At 44.5% G+C, this 16,607-nt stretch overlaps 1 protein-coding gene and 1 pseudogene across 1 annotated transcript; both read left to right on the forward strand.

The window, feature by feature from the left end:
* The first annotated feature begins 9,088 nt into the window (after window positions 1-9,088).
* On the forward strand, window positions 9,089-9,565 carry LOC129539415 (large ribosomal subunit protein uL15 pseudogene; annotated as a pseudogene).
* A 4,084-nt stretch (window positions 9,566-13,649) lies between these two features.
* On the forward strand, window positions 13,650-16,607 carry INO80B (INO80 complex subunit B). Its single transcript, XM_055400034.2, has 5 exons — window positions 13,650-13,786; window positions 14,007-14,199; window positions 14,417-14,535; window positions 14,701-14,870; window positions 15,991-16,607. Exons 1-5 carry the CDS (start codon window positions 13,678-13,680, stop codon window positions 16,519-16,521), a joined length of 1,122 nt encoding a protein of 373 aa, XP_055256009.1. The 5' UTR covers window positions 13,650-13,677; the 3' UTR covers window positions 16,522-16,607.

Consider the following 16,607-nt stretch of genomic DNA (forward strand, 5'->3'; position numbering starts at 1 on the left):
TTTTGCAAAAGGGGAAATTTATGGTTTAAGGAATGATGATATCCAGGGCTCAGGCTTTAGATGTGGCTTGACCCAGGTATTCAGCGCCCACAAGGATCTTGTCTTTCTCCTTCATCTGGATCTACTTTCCTCTCCAAGGGCTTCATTCTCCACATCATTATAAAATGGTTGTCAAAAACTCTGGGTCTGTGTACTTTCAGGCTTAAGGGAAGCAGAAAAAAGCGCCTGTTTCTTGAAGCTCCTGTGCATGTCTGGGATTCACTATGGGCCATTTCAGATCGTTTATCCTCTCAAACCGATTTTTACAGGCAGAGGGGTGGCCAGACCTGAACTAATCGCTATGGCCAAATAGGATTCCATGTGCCAGTTGGCCAGGCCTAGGTCACTTCCCTGTCCTAGAAACCAAATGGAACGCAATGAGCTGGGAGAAAGGGGAGGGAGACATGGTTTCTGAAAAACTGTTACACATACTACCACCAGAAAGGGAAAGAATGGATGCTGGATAGAAAAAAACAACAAACATCTTTGTTGTTTACAGAAGTTTAATGGAGAAGGGAGTTCTGTCAGTAGGAAAGTCAGATCAAAAGATTTTGAAAAATCTGTGGCCTCTGAGATAAATCTCAAAGGAAGAGCGAAGGGGAAGTAAGGAAGGCATTGTTTCTGAATTTCTTCAAATATCTATCATCATTCTTCTAAACTGTAAGCTCCCCAGGGAGAGACAGTCTGTCTTATCCACTGCTTTATGCCCAGTGCCTGGCACATACGAAGTTCTCCATAAATCATTGGTTGAAGTAACTGAACAAATGAGATGCCCAAAGGAAACATACAGATTTGAGAGTGCTTGACTGGGATAAGCCATGCTGTGGGACTAAAATAGTTTGTTTCAAATGTTTAACTTTTAGTAGCAGAATGCTTTTTTCCCCAATGAAATGTCACCTGAAATATATGATATATGAGCACAGCTGCTGTAATAGAAGCAGGGGCTGAAGCCCCAAATCTTGTCCTCTCCAGAGGCCCCCTCAGCTGCATGCAAGGACACACACACAGACACACACACACCTGTGGAACACAAGCTATACAGAAGGGTTTGAAAACCCCTGACAAGAGCTGGAGATATGGAAAGCATTTGGAAAGGAAATAGAGCTCAAATCCTGCCTGATAATTTGTACTTGATGTGACTTCAGATTTTGGGAAAGGAGTGACACAACCAGAGTTATATTTTAGGGATCATAGTCTGACATGTATTTGCATAAATCCGCTGGATGAGGTTGTGTCTGGGGTTTGGGAAGCCAGCTGACACTGTCCTCAACTGAAGGTGGAGAGACAAGGGCCAAAATTTCTGAGGAGTTATTATTTTTTTAATTAAATTCTTTTTTGAAAGTACTAATTCAGTTTTTGAAACATTTCTTTTTCTACCAGTTAAAAAATAATACAAAGTAAAAAATAAATGAACAAACCACACTTTCCCCATAATCACAGAAAAACACTGAGACAGTTGGGTGCCATGGAATGCTGAAGCCCCATACTAGCTCATAAGAGAAAACTGCTGAATTTTCAGGAATTGTGCATTCCAGTTGTTAAATACAACTTTGTTGTCACTCAGTCGTGTTTGATTCTTTGCAACCCCATGGACTGGGCTTCCCAGGCAGCACTAGTGTTAAAGAACACTCCTACCAATGCAGGAGACGGAAGAGACACCGGTTCAATGCCTGGATCAGGAAGATCCCCTGGAGAAAGGAATGGTAACCCACTCTAGTATTCTCGCCTGGAGAAGCCCATGGACAGTGGAGCCTGGCAGCCTACAGTCCATGGGGTCACAAAGAGTCGGACACAACTGAAGCTACTTAGCACACACACACATGGATTGCAGAAAGCCAGGCTTCCATGTCCTTCACCATCTCCCAGAGTTTGCTCAGACTTATGTCCAGTGAGTCGATAATGCCATCCAACCATCTCATCATCTGTTGCCGCCTTCTCTTCCTGCCCTCAATCTTTCCCAGAATCAGGGTCTTTTCCAATGAGTTGGCTCTTCGCATCACATGGCCAAAGTATTCGAGCTTCAGCTTCAGCATCAGACCTTCCAATGAATATTCAGGGTTGATTTCCTTTAGGATTGACTGGTTTGGTCTCCTTGCAGTCCAAGGGACTCTCAAGAGACTTCTCCAGCACCAAAATTTGAAAACATCAGTTATTCCACGCTCAGCCCTTTTTATGGTCCAGCTCTCACATCCATACATGACTACTGGGAAAACCATAGCTTTGACTAATACAGACCTTTGTCAGCAAAGTGATGTCTCTGCTTTTTAATGTGCTATCTAGCTTTGTCATAGCTCTTCTTCCAAGAAGCAAGCCTCTTTTAATGTTGTGGCTTCAGTCACCATCTGCAATGATTTTTGGAACCCAGGAAAATAAAATCTGTCACTGTTTCCACTCCCCCCTCCCTCCATCTATTTGGCATGAAACAATGGGACCAGAAGCCATGATCTTCATGTTTTGAATGTTGAGTTTTAAGCCAGTTTTTTCACTCTCCTCTTTCACCTTCATCAAGAGGCTCTTCAATTCCTCTTCACTTTCTGCCATCAGGCTGGTATCATCTGCATATCTGAGGTTGTTGATATTTTCCCCCACAATCTTGACTCCAGCTTGTGAGTCATCCAGACTGATATTTCGCATGATGTACTCTACATGTCAAAGAAAGTGCTGCACTCAATATGCCAGCAAATTTGGAAAACTCAGTTGTGGCCACAGGACTGGAAAAGGTCAGTTTTCATTCCAATCCCAAAGAAAGGCAATGCCAAAGAATGCTCAAACTACCACACAATTGCACTCATCTCACACGCTAGTAAAGTCATGCTCAAAATTCTCCAAGCCAGGCTTCATCAATACGTGAACTATGAACTTCCAGATGTTCAAGCTGGTTTTAGAAAAGGCAGAGGAACCAGAGATCAAATTGCCAACATCCACTGGATCATGGAAAAAGCAAGAGAGTTCCAGAAAAACATCTATTTCTGCTTTATTGACTATGCCAAAGCCTTTGACTGTGTGGATCACAATAAACTGTGGAAAATTCTGAAGGAGATGGGAATACCAGACCACCTGACCTGCCTCTTGAGAAACCTATATGCAGGTCAGGAAGCAACAGTTAGAACTGGACATGGAACAACAGATTGGTTCCAAACAGGAAAAGGAGCATGTCAAGGCTGTATATTGTCACCCTGCTTATTTAACTTATATGCAGAGTACATCATGAGGAACACTGGGCTGGAAGAAGCACAAGCTGGAATCAAGATTGCTGGGAGAAATATCAGTAACCTCAGATATGCAGATGACACCACCCTTATGGCAGAAAGTGAAGAGGAACTCAAAAGCCTCTTGATGAAAGTGAAAGAGGAGAGTGAAAAAGTTGGCTTGAAGCTCAACATTCAGAAAACTAAGATCATAGCATCTGGTCCAATCACTTCATGGGACATAGATGGGGAAACAGTGGAAACAGTGTCAGACTTTATTTTTTTGGGCTCCAAAATCACTGCAGATGCTGATTGCAGCCATGAAATTAAAAGACATTCCTTGGAAGGAAAGTTATGACAAACCCAGATAGCATATTAAAAAGCAGAGACATTACTTTGCCAACAAAGGTCCATCTAGTCAAGGCTATGGTTTTTCCAGTGGTCATGTATGGATGTGAGAGTTGGACTGTGAAGAAAGCTGATCGCCGAAGAATCGATGCTTTTGAACTGTGGTGTTGGAGAAGACTCTTGAGAGTCCCTTGGATTGCAAGGAGATCCAACCAGTCCATTCTAAAGGAGATCAATCCTGGGTGTTCATTGGAAGGACTGATGCTAAAGCTGAAACTCCAATACTTTGGCCACCTCATGCGAAGAGCTGACTCATTGGAAAAGACTCTGATGCTGGGAGGGATTGGGGGCAGGAGAAGAAGGGGATGATAGAGGATGAGATGGTTGGATGGCATCACCAACTTGATGGACATGAGTTTGAGTGAACTCCGGGAGTTGGTGATGGACAGGGAGGCCTGGCGTGCTGTGATTCATGGGGTCGCAAAGAGTCAGACACGATTGAGCGATTGAACTGAACTGAACTCTACGTGTAAGTTAAATAAGCAGGGTAACAATATACAGCCTTGAAGTACTCCTTTCCCAGTTAGGAACCAGTTTGGTTTTCCATGTCTGGTTCTAACTGTTGCTTCTTGTCCTACATACAGGTTTCTCAGGAGACAGGTAAGGTGGTCTGGTATTCCCAGCTCTTTAAGAATTTCCCATAGTTTGCTGTGATCCACACAGTCAAAGGCTTTAGCGTAGTCAGTGAAGGCGAAGTAGATTTTTTTTTAAATTCCCTTGCTTTTTCTATGATCCAACAGATGTTGGCAATTTGATCTCTGGTTCCTCTGCTTTTCCAAATCCAGGGTGTACATCTGCAAGTTCTTGGTTCATGTACTGTTGAAGCCTAGCTTGAAGGATTTTGAGCATAATCTTCCTAGCATGTGAAATGAGCACAATTGTATGGTAATTTGAACATTCTTTGGCATTATCTTTCTTTGGGATTGGAATGAAAACTGACCTTTTTCCGTTCTATGCCCACTGCTGAGTTTTCCAAATTTGCTGGCATATTGAATGCAGCTCTTTAAAAGTATCCTTTTAGGATTTGAAATAGCTCAATTGGAATTCCATCACCTCCACTAGCTTTGTTCATCGTAATGCTTCCTAAGGCCCACTTGACTTCACATTCCAGGATGTGTGGCTCTAGGTGAGTCACATCGTGGTTAACTGAGCCATTAAGACCTTTTTTTATACAGTTCTGTGTATTCTTTCCACTTCTTAATCTCTTCTGCTTCTGTTAGGTACTAGCTGTTTCTCTTCTTTATTGTGCCCATCTTTGCATGAAATGCTCCCTTGATATCTCCAATTTTCTTGAAGAGATCTCTAGTTTTCCCCATTTTATTGTTTCCCTCTATTTCTTTGTATTTTTTATTTAAGAAGTCTTTCTTATCTCTCCTTGCTGTTCTCTGGAACTCTGCATTCAGATGGCTATATCTTTCTTTCTCTATCTCCTTTGCCTTTTGCTTCTATTCTTTCCTCAGCTATTTGTAAGGCCTCCTCATACAACCACTTTGCCGTCTTGCATTTCTTTTTCTTGGGGATGGTTTTGCTCACCATATCCTGTACAATGTTACAAAACTCCATCCATAGTTCTTCAGATACTCTACCAGATCTAATTCCTTGAATCTATTTGTTACTTCTCCTGCATAATAATAAGAGATTTGATTGAGATCATACCTCACTGACCTAGTGGCTTTCCCTACTTTATTCAATTTAAGCCTAAATTTTGCAATAAGGAGCTGATGATCTAAGCCACAGTCAGCTCCAGGTCTTGTTTTTGCTAACTGTATCAAGCTTCTCCATCTTTGGCTGCAAAGAATATAATTGATTTGATTTCAGTATTTACCATCTGGTGATGTCCATGTGTAGAGTCGTCTCTTGTATTGTTGGAAGAAAAGTGTTTGCTATGACCAGTGCATTCTCTTGCCAAAACTCGGTTAGTCCTTGCCCTGCTTCATTTTGTACTCCAAGGCCAAACTTGCCTGTTACTCCAGGTATCTCTTGACTTACTATTTTGCATTCCAGTCCCCTATGATGAAAAGGACTTTTTTTTTTTTTAATTTTGGTGTTAGTTCTAGATCTTGTAGGTCTTCATAGAACCATTCAACTTCAGCTTCTTCAGCATTAGTGCCTGGGGCATAGACTTGGATTACTGTGATGTTGAATGGTTTGCCTTGGAAATGAACGGAGATCATTCTGTCATTTTTAAGACTGCACCCAAGTACTGCATTCTGGACTCTTTTGTTGACTATGGGGGCTACTCCATTTCTTCTAAAGGATTTTTGCCCACAGTAGTAGATATAATGGTCATCTGAATTAAATTCACCCATTCTCATCCATTTTAATTAGTTCACTGAATCCTAAAATGTCAGTGTTCACTTTTGCATCTCCTGCTTGACCACATCCAATTTACCTTGATTCATGGACCTAACATTTCGGGTTCCTATGCAATATTGTTGTTTATAGCAATGGACTTTACTTTCACCACCAGATGCATCCACAATTGAGTGACATTTCCACTTTAGGCAAGCCTCTTCATTTTTTATGGAAGTATTTCTCCACTCTTCCCCAGTAGCATATTGGACACCTACGCACCTGGGGGGGTGCTCATCTTCCAGTGCCATATCTTTTTGCCTTTTCATTGTGTTCATGTTATTCTCAAGGCAAGAATGCTGAAGTAGTTTGCCATTCCTTTTTCCAGTGGACCACATGTTGTCAGGCCCTGACTAGCAAGGACATGCCCTCCAGCCACTCCATGAAAAGGCAAAAAGATATGACTCTCCCTGGTCAGCCAGGGCCCACTGCTGGTCCTCACTGAGCATGGAAACCTTTGCCAGGGGCCAGGGCAAAGGTCCTACTAGAGTTGCCAGGAAGGGGGTCCAAGGAAGGCTGGAGCCAAGGTTGGAGGATGCCCAGGAGCATAGGGCTCCCCAGCCTCACTGCTGCTGCTAGGTGCCCTGGGGCTGATCTACCACCCTCATGGCCTGCCGCCAGCTGATCTCCGGCCCCTGCCTTTTCTTGTCATTATTGTCCAGGCCTGTCGAGACCAGCCTAACTGAGTGGGGCGCTCAGTGCTTCGCGACGTCACACCCCATTGTGCTAGGAACTCAGGGGCTCCAGTCACTACCCTGCTCCTGCCTCCATGGTGATCTCTGCAAACCCACTGCCCATGACACTATCACCTCTTTAGGGCACCACTGCCTCTTCAATCTACTGCTGCCATGTTATCCAGCTGCCATCTTGAACCAACTGGGCTCAGCATAACCTCGGCCATATATTCCCAATGCCTGGCCTCCCAAGGGTTCCCACCCCTTATCCAGGGAGAGGACAAGATGAGCCCAAAATATTTTGTAGTGCTGGGAAGTAAAAAGTGCTTAAGGAATGATGAAGATATGGGAGAAGAATATAGAAACCATCTCAAATAAATGTCCGCTGACCAAATCTGGGACAAATTTAAGCATCAGAATAAATAATAATAGTAACGGATTACAACTCATTGACTGGAAAGAGAATCCATACTGATATAAATAAACAGTAATGGAACTGAACGTAAGGAGAAGAGAAAACCGCGCTTCACTACAGAACGCCAGCCAGCAAATGCAGATGGAATCATGGAGGTAGATTACCACTTGGCAACTATTACAGTAGAATGGATTCGTACAGCATTCATCAATGGATATTACACTGGGTGGGTGGGAGTCTGATGGGGGATAGTATATCAGAGGAGTTGCAGAGTATTTCCCCAGAAAACACTCAGTAAAGTGTTGAAAATGGTGAGTTTGGGAATTCCCTGGCATCCCAGTGGTTAGGACTTGGCACTTTCACAGCTGGAGCCCAAGTTTAATCCCTAGTCGGGGACCTAAGATCCTGAAAGCCACACGGCATGGCCAAATTAAAATTAAATTTTAAATAAATAATAATAAAAAAAGAAAATGGTGACTTTACAGTGGAAAAAACTGACAGACACCGCCTTGAACAGGTGATCACGGTTAGCATCTTCAGTGGAATAAGCTGATGATGTACCTCCTGTACCTCCTGATGTGATACACTGAGAAGAACACAGCAAAATATTTTTTGAGTAGCACTCCTGCCAAAAACTTATGTCTTGACTTGAGGAAACACCAGATGGTCCAGGTTGAGGGACATACTACAGAATCAAAGGCTTGTACTGTTTAAAACTGTCAAGGTCACAAAAGATAAGGAAGGAGTGAGGAAATGGTCTATCAGATTAAAGCAAATCAAAGACATATGACAAAGAATTGTAATGTATGACTGTGGATTTGAATTCCGACCTAGAAAGGAAAAGGAGACATTGGGCAGTAGGTAAAATTTGAATGGGATCCATGGATAGGATGGTAGTATCATATCAGTGTTAATTTCCTGATTGGGAGGGTTGGAAAAGGTTATAGAATCATGTACTCATATTTGAGGAAAATACACAATGAAGGTGAAACAGCATCATGTCTGCAACTTTCTCTCAGAATGATCAGAAAAGGAGTAATGATAATGGAGAGGAAGGGGAAGAAATGGTAAATGTTAATGATGGTAGAATCTGATTTAAGAAGCTAAGAGAGTTCTTTGTAGTCTTCTTGCAACTTCTCTGTAAGTTTTGAAATTATGTCCCCCAAAAATATCTAAAAAATTAAAGCTAAGAACTTTTTCAGAAGGACAAAGTTCTTCTTTTCAGGCTACAAACCTGCTCAAATCTCTCTGACACTAAACAAAGCAAAACTAAAAACAAAACAAAATAATGAAGCCCATAGCTACTTACTGTCACCACTTCCTCCCTGCTGGGCATCAGGATGTTGAGGAAACACCACTGGGCCTAGTGTCAGGAAGTCTGTGTTTGATGCTGGTTCTGCCGCTCCTTAACTGTATGACTCTGGCCACATCATTTAACCCTGCTAAGCCTCAGTTTCCTCATGAGGGAACAATAGCATCTCCCTGACAGAGCTGCCATGGGCTCAGGGAGGGAAAGAATATGAAAGCAGGTTATAAACTAACATGTTTGACAAATACTAACTACACTTTAACTCCTGGTGATACAGAATATTGTCTTCACACGCTGCCACATGCATCCTCTTCTTGGAGCTCAACCTAGGCTCTGCAAAACTACAGAGCTCATCATAGTCTTTGTCTGCTGATAATCTCTGTTCCTGGGTGCCTTTATTGCCCCTTTGACCTCTTCTCAACCCTGCCCTCCCCCTCTGCCAGTCTGTTCAAGACTGATGCCCACTTGGGTTTGTTCGTGGTCCTTTCCTCTTCATCTGCTCATTCTGGAATGTCTCATCTATTCCCATCTCTTGAGGAGGACCTCCACCAGCATTCCCAATGCTGATGACACCCCAGCTCACACCTTCTGTGAAGAGAAGAAGATTTCTCTTCTCAGTATTCTATCTCCATGTGGGCATTCCCACATGCCCTTTGTTTTATTTTATTTTTATTAATTTTTGTTAAGAGTATAGTTGCGCTCTTTCGTCTAGGCCGCCGACATGCCATCCAGACTAAGGAAGACCCGGAAATTTAGGGGTCACGTGAGCCACGGCCACGGCCACATTGGCAAACACTGGAAACACCCTGGAGGCCAAGGTAATGCTGGTGCCATGCATCATCACAGGATCAACTTCGACAAATATCACCCAGGATACTTTGGGAAAGTTGGTATGAGGCATTACCACTTAAAGAGGAACCAGAGTTTCTGCCCAACTGTCAACCTTGATAAATTGTGGACCTTGGTTAGTGAGCAGACACGAGTAAATGCTGCCAAGAACAAGACAGGAGCTGCTCCTATCATTGATGTGGTGCGATCAGGTTACTACAAAGTTCTGGGGAAAGGAAAGCTCCCAAAGCAGCCTGTCATCGTGAAGGCCAAATTCTTCAGCAGAAGAGCTGAGGAGATTAAGGGTGTAGGTGGGGTTTGTGTCCTGGTGGCTTGAAGCCACATGCTAGGAAATTCATTAAAGGTTAAGTGCTTTTCTAAAAAAAAAAAAAAAAAAAGAGTATAGTTGCTTTGCTGTGTTGTGTTAGTTTCTGCTGTGGAGCAAAGTGAATCAGTTATACCTATGCACATATCCATTCTTTTTCAGGTTTCCTTCCCAATGAGGTCACCACGGAGCACTGAGTAGAATTCCCTGTGCTGTACAGTGGTTTTCATTAGTTATCTATTTTCTACATAGCAGTGTATATATGTCAATCCCCATCTCCCAATTCATCCTCCTTCTCCGCTTGGTAACTGTAAGTTTGTTCTCTACATCTGTGACTATTTCTGCTTTGCAAGTAGTTCATCTGTACCATTTTTCTAGATTCCATGTATAAGAAATATGATATGATATTTGTTTTTCTCTTTTTGAATTACTTGACTCTCCAGGTCCATCCAGTTCTCTGAAAACGGCACTGTTTTGTTCCTTTTTATATCTTGAATAATATTCCATTGAATATATGTACCACATCTTCCTTCTCCATTCCTCTGTCGATGGATATTTAGTTTGCTTCCAAATCCTGGCTATTGTAAATAGTGCTGCAATGAACGTCAGGGAGCATGCATCCATTAGAATTCTGGTTTTCTCTGGACATATGCCTAGGAGTGGAATTGCTGAGTCATATATAGTAGCTCTATTTTAGGTTTTTAAGTAACTTCCATACTGTTCTCCATAGTGGTTATACCAGTTTACATTCCTACCAACAGTGTAGGAGGGTTCCCTTTTCTCCACACCCTCTCCAGCAATTATTGTGTGTAGATTTTTTGATGATGGTCATTCGGACTGTGAGGTGATACCTCATTATAGTTTTGACTTTCCACATGTACTTTAAATTCACCTTGCTGCTGCTGCTGCTGCTAAGTCACTTCAGTCGTGTCCGACTCTGTGTGACCCCATAGACGGAAGCCCACAAGGCTCTCCCGTCCCTGAGATTCTCCAGGCAAGAACACTGGAGTGGGTTGCCATTTCCTTCTCCAATGTGTGAAAGTGAAAAGTGAAAGTGAAGTTGCTCAGTCGCATCCGACCCGTCGCATCCGACCCTTAGCGACCCCATGGACTTCAGCCCACCAGGCTCCTCCATCCATGGGATTTTCTAGGCAAGAGTACTGGAGTGGCTTGCCATTGCCTTCTCCGTTAGGTGACACTAAATGATTTTCTTTTTACTTACTTCTCTTCTTATGTTCTCTTCTGTATTTAAAATATTATTTCCCTCTAATACTTGGGCTAGAAATGTAGAAGTCATTTATTATTGTGGTTGTATGCTTATTGAACATCTACTATGTGCCAGATACTACCCTACATACTTTGCATTCTCGATTTGCTTTATTCCTTGAAAGAGTCCTTTTGATATAGGAAATAGATGGGCTTCAGGTTAGACATTTACAACTGGCTTCCTGTTTGCATTTCATGGGACACAAATAAGTGGGCTTCGGGCTGGATACTTAAAACTGTTAGCGTTTCCTGAGATAAGAGATAAGTGGGCTCCAGTTAAGCATTTACAATAAACCTCCTGTTTGCCCTCTGAAATGGAAGTAACAACAGAAACAGGGTAAATAGCCAGTGTTTGTCTCTTGTAAACATCTTAAGGTAATAGTCATGGCAATAATCAAGGTAATAGTCATGCAAGAACAAAGAGGGGCAAAATCCTGTTTGAGTCAAGGATTAAGGGATCTCTGCTCCCCCTGTTTTGGGGACAAGGAAGACACTACACATAGGTAGAAAGGTCCTTGTGGGTCAAAAGTCAAGGTATAACTCCAGGCCATAATGAGCCTTGCTCCTCTCAGAAGCCTTCACTTCGAGATCCATCTTGGCTGAGGGGTGTGTGAGCACCCAAGAGAGGCTCCCAGGGTAGCTCAGGTGTGGAAAAAGAAACCAGATAATTGGCCAAAGGAAGACAAAGGCCCAGCAGAACAGACCTATATAAATGACTTAACCTCTTTACTGCGCTCCTCCTCTCTAGGGAGGATGCCCACACCCTTTCTCTCTGTTTTGCTTTTAGCTCATCTACACACACTGTTTCTGTTTCCTCTTCCACTTGTTGTTGTACTATGTCTGTAATAATAAACTTTGTACCTGCATTTACAGTTTCTGCCTCTGTGATAAATGCATATTTTCAATGGGGGCAAAGATCCAGGGAAAAATAGCTTTTAGCCTCTGGCCCTTGCTGGTCCAGTGGCTAGGATTCCTGGTTCTCATCCAGGCTACCCAGGTTCAGTTCCTGGACAGGAAACTAAGATCACACTTCACGCCACCACACACTGCTACCTCACCGAGATCACTATGAACTAGATCTTGCTGCTGCTGCTAAGTCACTTCAGTCGTGTCTGACTCTGTGCGACCCCATAGACGGCAGCCCACCAGGCTCCTCCATCCATGGGATTTTCCAGGCAAGAGTACTGGAGTGGGGTGCCATTGCCTTCTCTGAACTAGATCCTACTTCATTCCATTTTACAAAGCTGGAATATGAGGTTCAGAGAACTTAAATAACTGTGAACCCAAGGTTACATAGCCGATAAACTGGAATTTGACAATAGGCTTGTCTGACTCCAAAGTTCATTCTCTTAATCTTAATCACTATACTATATTGATTTCTTCCTGAATTCTCATATACAATTGTTTATCAGTTTCTTTAAATTTCATTAATGAAATATTTCTTGAGTCAGTTCTTCCCTTACTTTGTTCACTATTGCTACTCTGTTCAGACATGTATCCCATGTATATATCTATACACTACATGTATAGTGCTTTTTTCTAATTATAAATGTGATATACATCGGCTGTAAGAAAATTCATTACACAAAATACTAAGGAATATTTTAAAAGAAAAAAGAAGGGAAAGAAAACTCGCTACAGATCTAGATAGTGAAAGTTCCCCAACTCTAAGTTTCAAAGATAATCACCATTAACCGTTTAGTATACATTTCTTAGTTTTTTCTACGAATGTAGTAGCATATTATGCCTTTTAAAAATGGAATCACAGGTGCTTCATTACGGCAGTAGGTAGCGCGTCAGTCTCATAAAATGGAATCACCTCATCTTGAAACTTGCTTTACTTATTCCGTATGTCAGCACATACAGATCTACCTTGTTCCTTTTTTAAAAATTAGTAAAACACACGTTTTATGCGTGCGCGCACTTGCATGCTCAGTCCTGTCCCACTCTTTGTGACTTCATGGACTCCAGCCCATCTGTCGGCGGAATTTCCCAGGCAAGACTACTGGAGTATTTCCTCCTCCAGAGGATCTTCCCAATACAGGGATGGAACCGAAGTCTCCTGCGTCTCCTGCACTGGCTGGTGAATTCTTTACCACTGAGACATGGGTTATCTTACACACATTTTATACAAAGTTCAACAGGCACAAAATGGAATATTAGTTAGAATAAGTCTCCCTTCACCCTTGTTCTCCCAACCATCCATTGGAACTGCTGTCACCAATTTCTTGGGTAACCTTCTGGGGCCCCATTTCTTTTAATAGCACCACAGCTTCCCACTATGGTGTATCAAATCCCTGTAGCAAATTATTCTGATTTTTATTTAGATTGTTTCCAATACTATTACCCACTAGGATCTAAATCCCACGTCTATCTTATCAATTACCGATCAACTCTTAGCTTGTACCATAATTCATCTATCCACTTCTCCACTGATAAAGAATTCAGGCTTAAATACCATCTGCCCACCTTGTAGGGCACTTGTGCTGTTAACCCCTCCTTCATTTGCTGGCAAAGTTTGTTACGTGCTCCTCCACCAAACTGTAAGCTCCTGAAAGGCAGAGAGGAATATTCATATTTATCTTTGTATTATCATTGCCTAATCCCGAATTTGGTCCGGAACATATAGATACGTTCATCACGCTTGCGTGTAATAATTCAATCTCCGGCGGTGAGCTCTGATCCCGATTGTGGGGCGGCGGGGCGAGCGGAAAACCCACCCGGCCTCAAAGAACCGGAACTATTGTTGGAAGGACCCTTTTTTCTCCCGGAGGATTTTAGTCACAAAGCGTGCCCCGCACAAGCATGGTTCCTATGCGCCGGAAGTACCCGGTTATTTGCTGGAATAAGTTCTTCCGCGGGGCGGAAAAGGTATGTCTGAATGTGTTTCGACTATTTACAGCCCCCTTTCCTTGCAGGGCCCCATGAGTAAGCTGTGGCGGCGCGGGAGCACCTCTGGGGCTATGGAGGCCCCTGAGCCTGGTAAGAGTGGATGCGTAAGGCAAGTTAGGCCTTCGCATAAAAGCAGTCTCTTTATTGCTCCTTCGAGCTTCTCCCGGGTACTTCGCCACAGGTGGGAAGCAAAAAGGCGGGGCTGTTGTTATGGTAATACCAGAATACAGCGGGAACAATAGGACCCTTCGGGGTCCTGGGCTTTTCTTGCCCCGCTCGCATGCATCTTTGACAGGCTGTCCTTCTGCAGGGGAAGCCCTGGAGTTGAGTCTAGCGGGCGCCCACGGCCACGGAGTGCACAAGAAAAAGCACAAGAAACACAAGAAGAAGCACAAGAAGAAACATTACCAGGAAGAGGACGCTGGGCCGACGCAGCAGTCTCCTGCCAAGCCCCAGCTCAAACTCAAAATCAAGTTGGGCGGGCAGGTCTTGGGCACCAAGAGGTGAGGCCACGAGAGCCAAGGTTTTATGTGGGGGACTTTAGAAGCAGGCAGAGACAGAGGGAGAAACTGGCTGCGGTTTTCAGAAGACAGTGAATGGATGCTGTGACTTCAGGGCCGAGGTTAACGTAGTAAGAACCCAAGAGGGCGTAGGGAAGACTGGATGTACTGAGCAGGAGGAGACAGCTGCTCAGCTTACAGAGTGGTTGCTTCTCTGCAGTGTTCCTACCTTCACTGTGATCCCTGAAGGTCCTCGCTCACCCTCTCCCCTTATGGTTGTGGACAATGAAGAGGAACCTGTGGAAGGAGTCCCCCTTGAGCAGTACCGTGCCTGGCTGGGTGAGAAGGATCTAGAGGTGGGGAAACTGGGTTTCTCATCATACCTGGTTAAGGGAAGAGGGTTCGTTCTGAGGAAGGTGAAAATGTGTCCCAGTATTAACTTGGCCAAATTAAGGTTCCCAATCTGAACAATTCTACTTTTAGCTCTCCAACTTTACTTTCCAGATGAAGACAGTAATCTGTCCCCCTCCCCACTGCGGGACCTGTCCGGGGGGTTAGGAGGTCAGGAGGAAGAGGAAGAACAGAGGTGGCTGGATGCCTTGGAGAAGGGTGAGCTGGATGACAATGGAGATCTCAAGAAGGAGATCAATGAACGGCTGCTCACCGCTCGACAGGTAAGTAGGTTCATTCTTTATTCGTTTGCCAAATTAATACTGAGAACTTTCCACGTCTGGAGAACTTTGCAAGGCAGCAGGGATATCAGCAGTGGAGAAAAGACAGACAAGGTTTCTGTTCTCATGGAGCTAGTATTCTTGTGTAGTAAATAATTTTGAAAAACTGGAATGTTTATAACAAAAATAGGGTGATGAAATAGAAAGCAGAAAACAAACAACATTAGATAGGGTAGTCTGGAAAGTTGGGGGCGGGAGGAGAAGGGGACGACGGAGAATGAGATGGCTGGATGGCATCACCGACTCTGTGGACATGAGTCTGAGTGAACTCCGGGAGTTGGTGATGGACAGGGAGGTCTGGCGTGCTGTGATTCATGGGGTCACGGAGAGTCGGACACGACTGAGCGACTGAACTGAGTCTGGAAAGACCTCTCTAAAAATACAATGTTTCCAATACCAGAGAAGCTTTCCAGGCAGAGACCAGCAGGGGCAAAGACCCTGAGAGTGGAACATGCCTCATCATGGCCAAGGAGAAGAATAAATGTGACTATGACAAAAAGGTGGTATGCAGAGAAGTGATATGTTTGGTTTATATTTCAGTAGATTACTTTGGTTTCTTAGTGGTGGTAAACGGCAGAAGCAAGACTAGATAGGAAGCTATTGAAGTAGTCAGGTAAGAGATGGTGGTGGCTTGAACCAAGGTGAAATGAGTCAAAAACCAGATGGATTCTGGATATATTTAGGGAACAGACACTTGTTGGCGGAAGGAAGGAATCAAGGATAACCCTGAGTTTTTGACTTGAGCAGTTATCCAGTTGATGCTATCCACTGGGATTCAAAGACTGAAAACAACAAAAAAGGCTCCAGAGAACTAGTGCAGAGTTTTGGGACTCAGGGCAGGAAGGGAACGTTACTAAAGCATTTGTCCTTGAGGGTCAAGGATCTAAAGCTGAAAGTCTGGAGACCAGAGAGGAGGCAGTGTAAAAGGCTCCTGGAGACTGCTCATTGGACTCTTTTCTCAAGGCCTGCTCCTCAAGACCCTGCTTTCCGTGTCCCCACTTCCCCCTCCCTCGTTCTGGCAGAACTCACTTCTCTATTTGCTGACATCTCCATATCTCCCTAGCGAGCTCTGCTGCAGAAGGCTCGAAGTCAGCCTTCCCCGATGCTGTCACTACCTGTGGCTGGGGGCTGCCCGGCCCCCGCTCTCACCGAAGAAATGCTGCTGAAGCGTGAGGAGCGGGCACGGAAGAGGCGGCTGCAGGCAGCTCGGCGGGCCGAGGAGCACAAGAACCAGACTATTGAGCGCCTCACCAAGACTGCGGCGCCCAGTGGGCGGGGAGGCCGAGGGGCCTCGCGGGGCGAGCGGCGGGGAGGGCGGGCGGTGGCCCCAGCCCCCATGGTGCGCTACAGCAGCGGGGCACAGGGTTCCACCCTTTCCTTCCCGCCTGGCGTCCCTGCCCCCACGCCTGTGTCTCAGCGGCCAGCCCCATCTGGCCCGCCTCCCCGATGCTCTGTCCCCGGCTGCCCCCATCCGCGCCGGTATGCCTGCTCGCGCACGGGCCAGGCACTCTGCAGCCTTCAGTGCTATCGCATCAATTTGCAGATGCGGCTAGGTGGGCCTGAGGGCCCCGGATCCCCACTTCTGGCTACTTAAGGCCCTCACCCAACCTGGACTCTGTGCCTTCTCCTCTGCCCCTTGTTTTCAGTGTCCTCCCCATTTTATTAAATTTCATCCTGTGC

The sequence above is a fragment of the Moschus berezovskii genome, chromosome 11, assembly GCF_049115385.1.
Source record: "Moschus berezovskii isolate FMDL1 chromosome 11, NW_MosBer_1.0, whole genome shotgun sequence".
In the NCBI taxonomy this organism is placed as follows: domain Eukaryota; kingdom Metazoa; phylum Chordata; class Mammalia; order Artiodactyla; family Moschidae; genus Moschus; species Moschus berezovskii.

Bases quoted from the DNA above. Each gene is read 5' to 3' on its own strand.
- INO80B (XM_055400034.2), top strand. From the start codon at position 13,678: ATGTCTGAATGTGTTTCGACTATTTACAGCCCCCTTTCCTTGCAGGGC. The intron at 13,787-14,006 runs GTAAGAGTGGAT...GTCCTTCTGCAG, and splicing joins TATGGAGGCCCCTGAGCCTG to GGGAAGCCCTGGAGTTGAGT. The intron at 14,536-14,700 runs GTGAGAAGGATC...TTTACTTTCCAG, and splicing joins GCAGTACCGTGCCTGGCTGG to ATGAAGACAGTAATCTGTCC.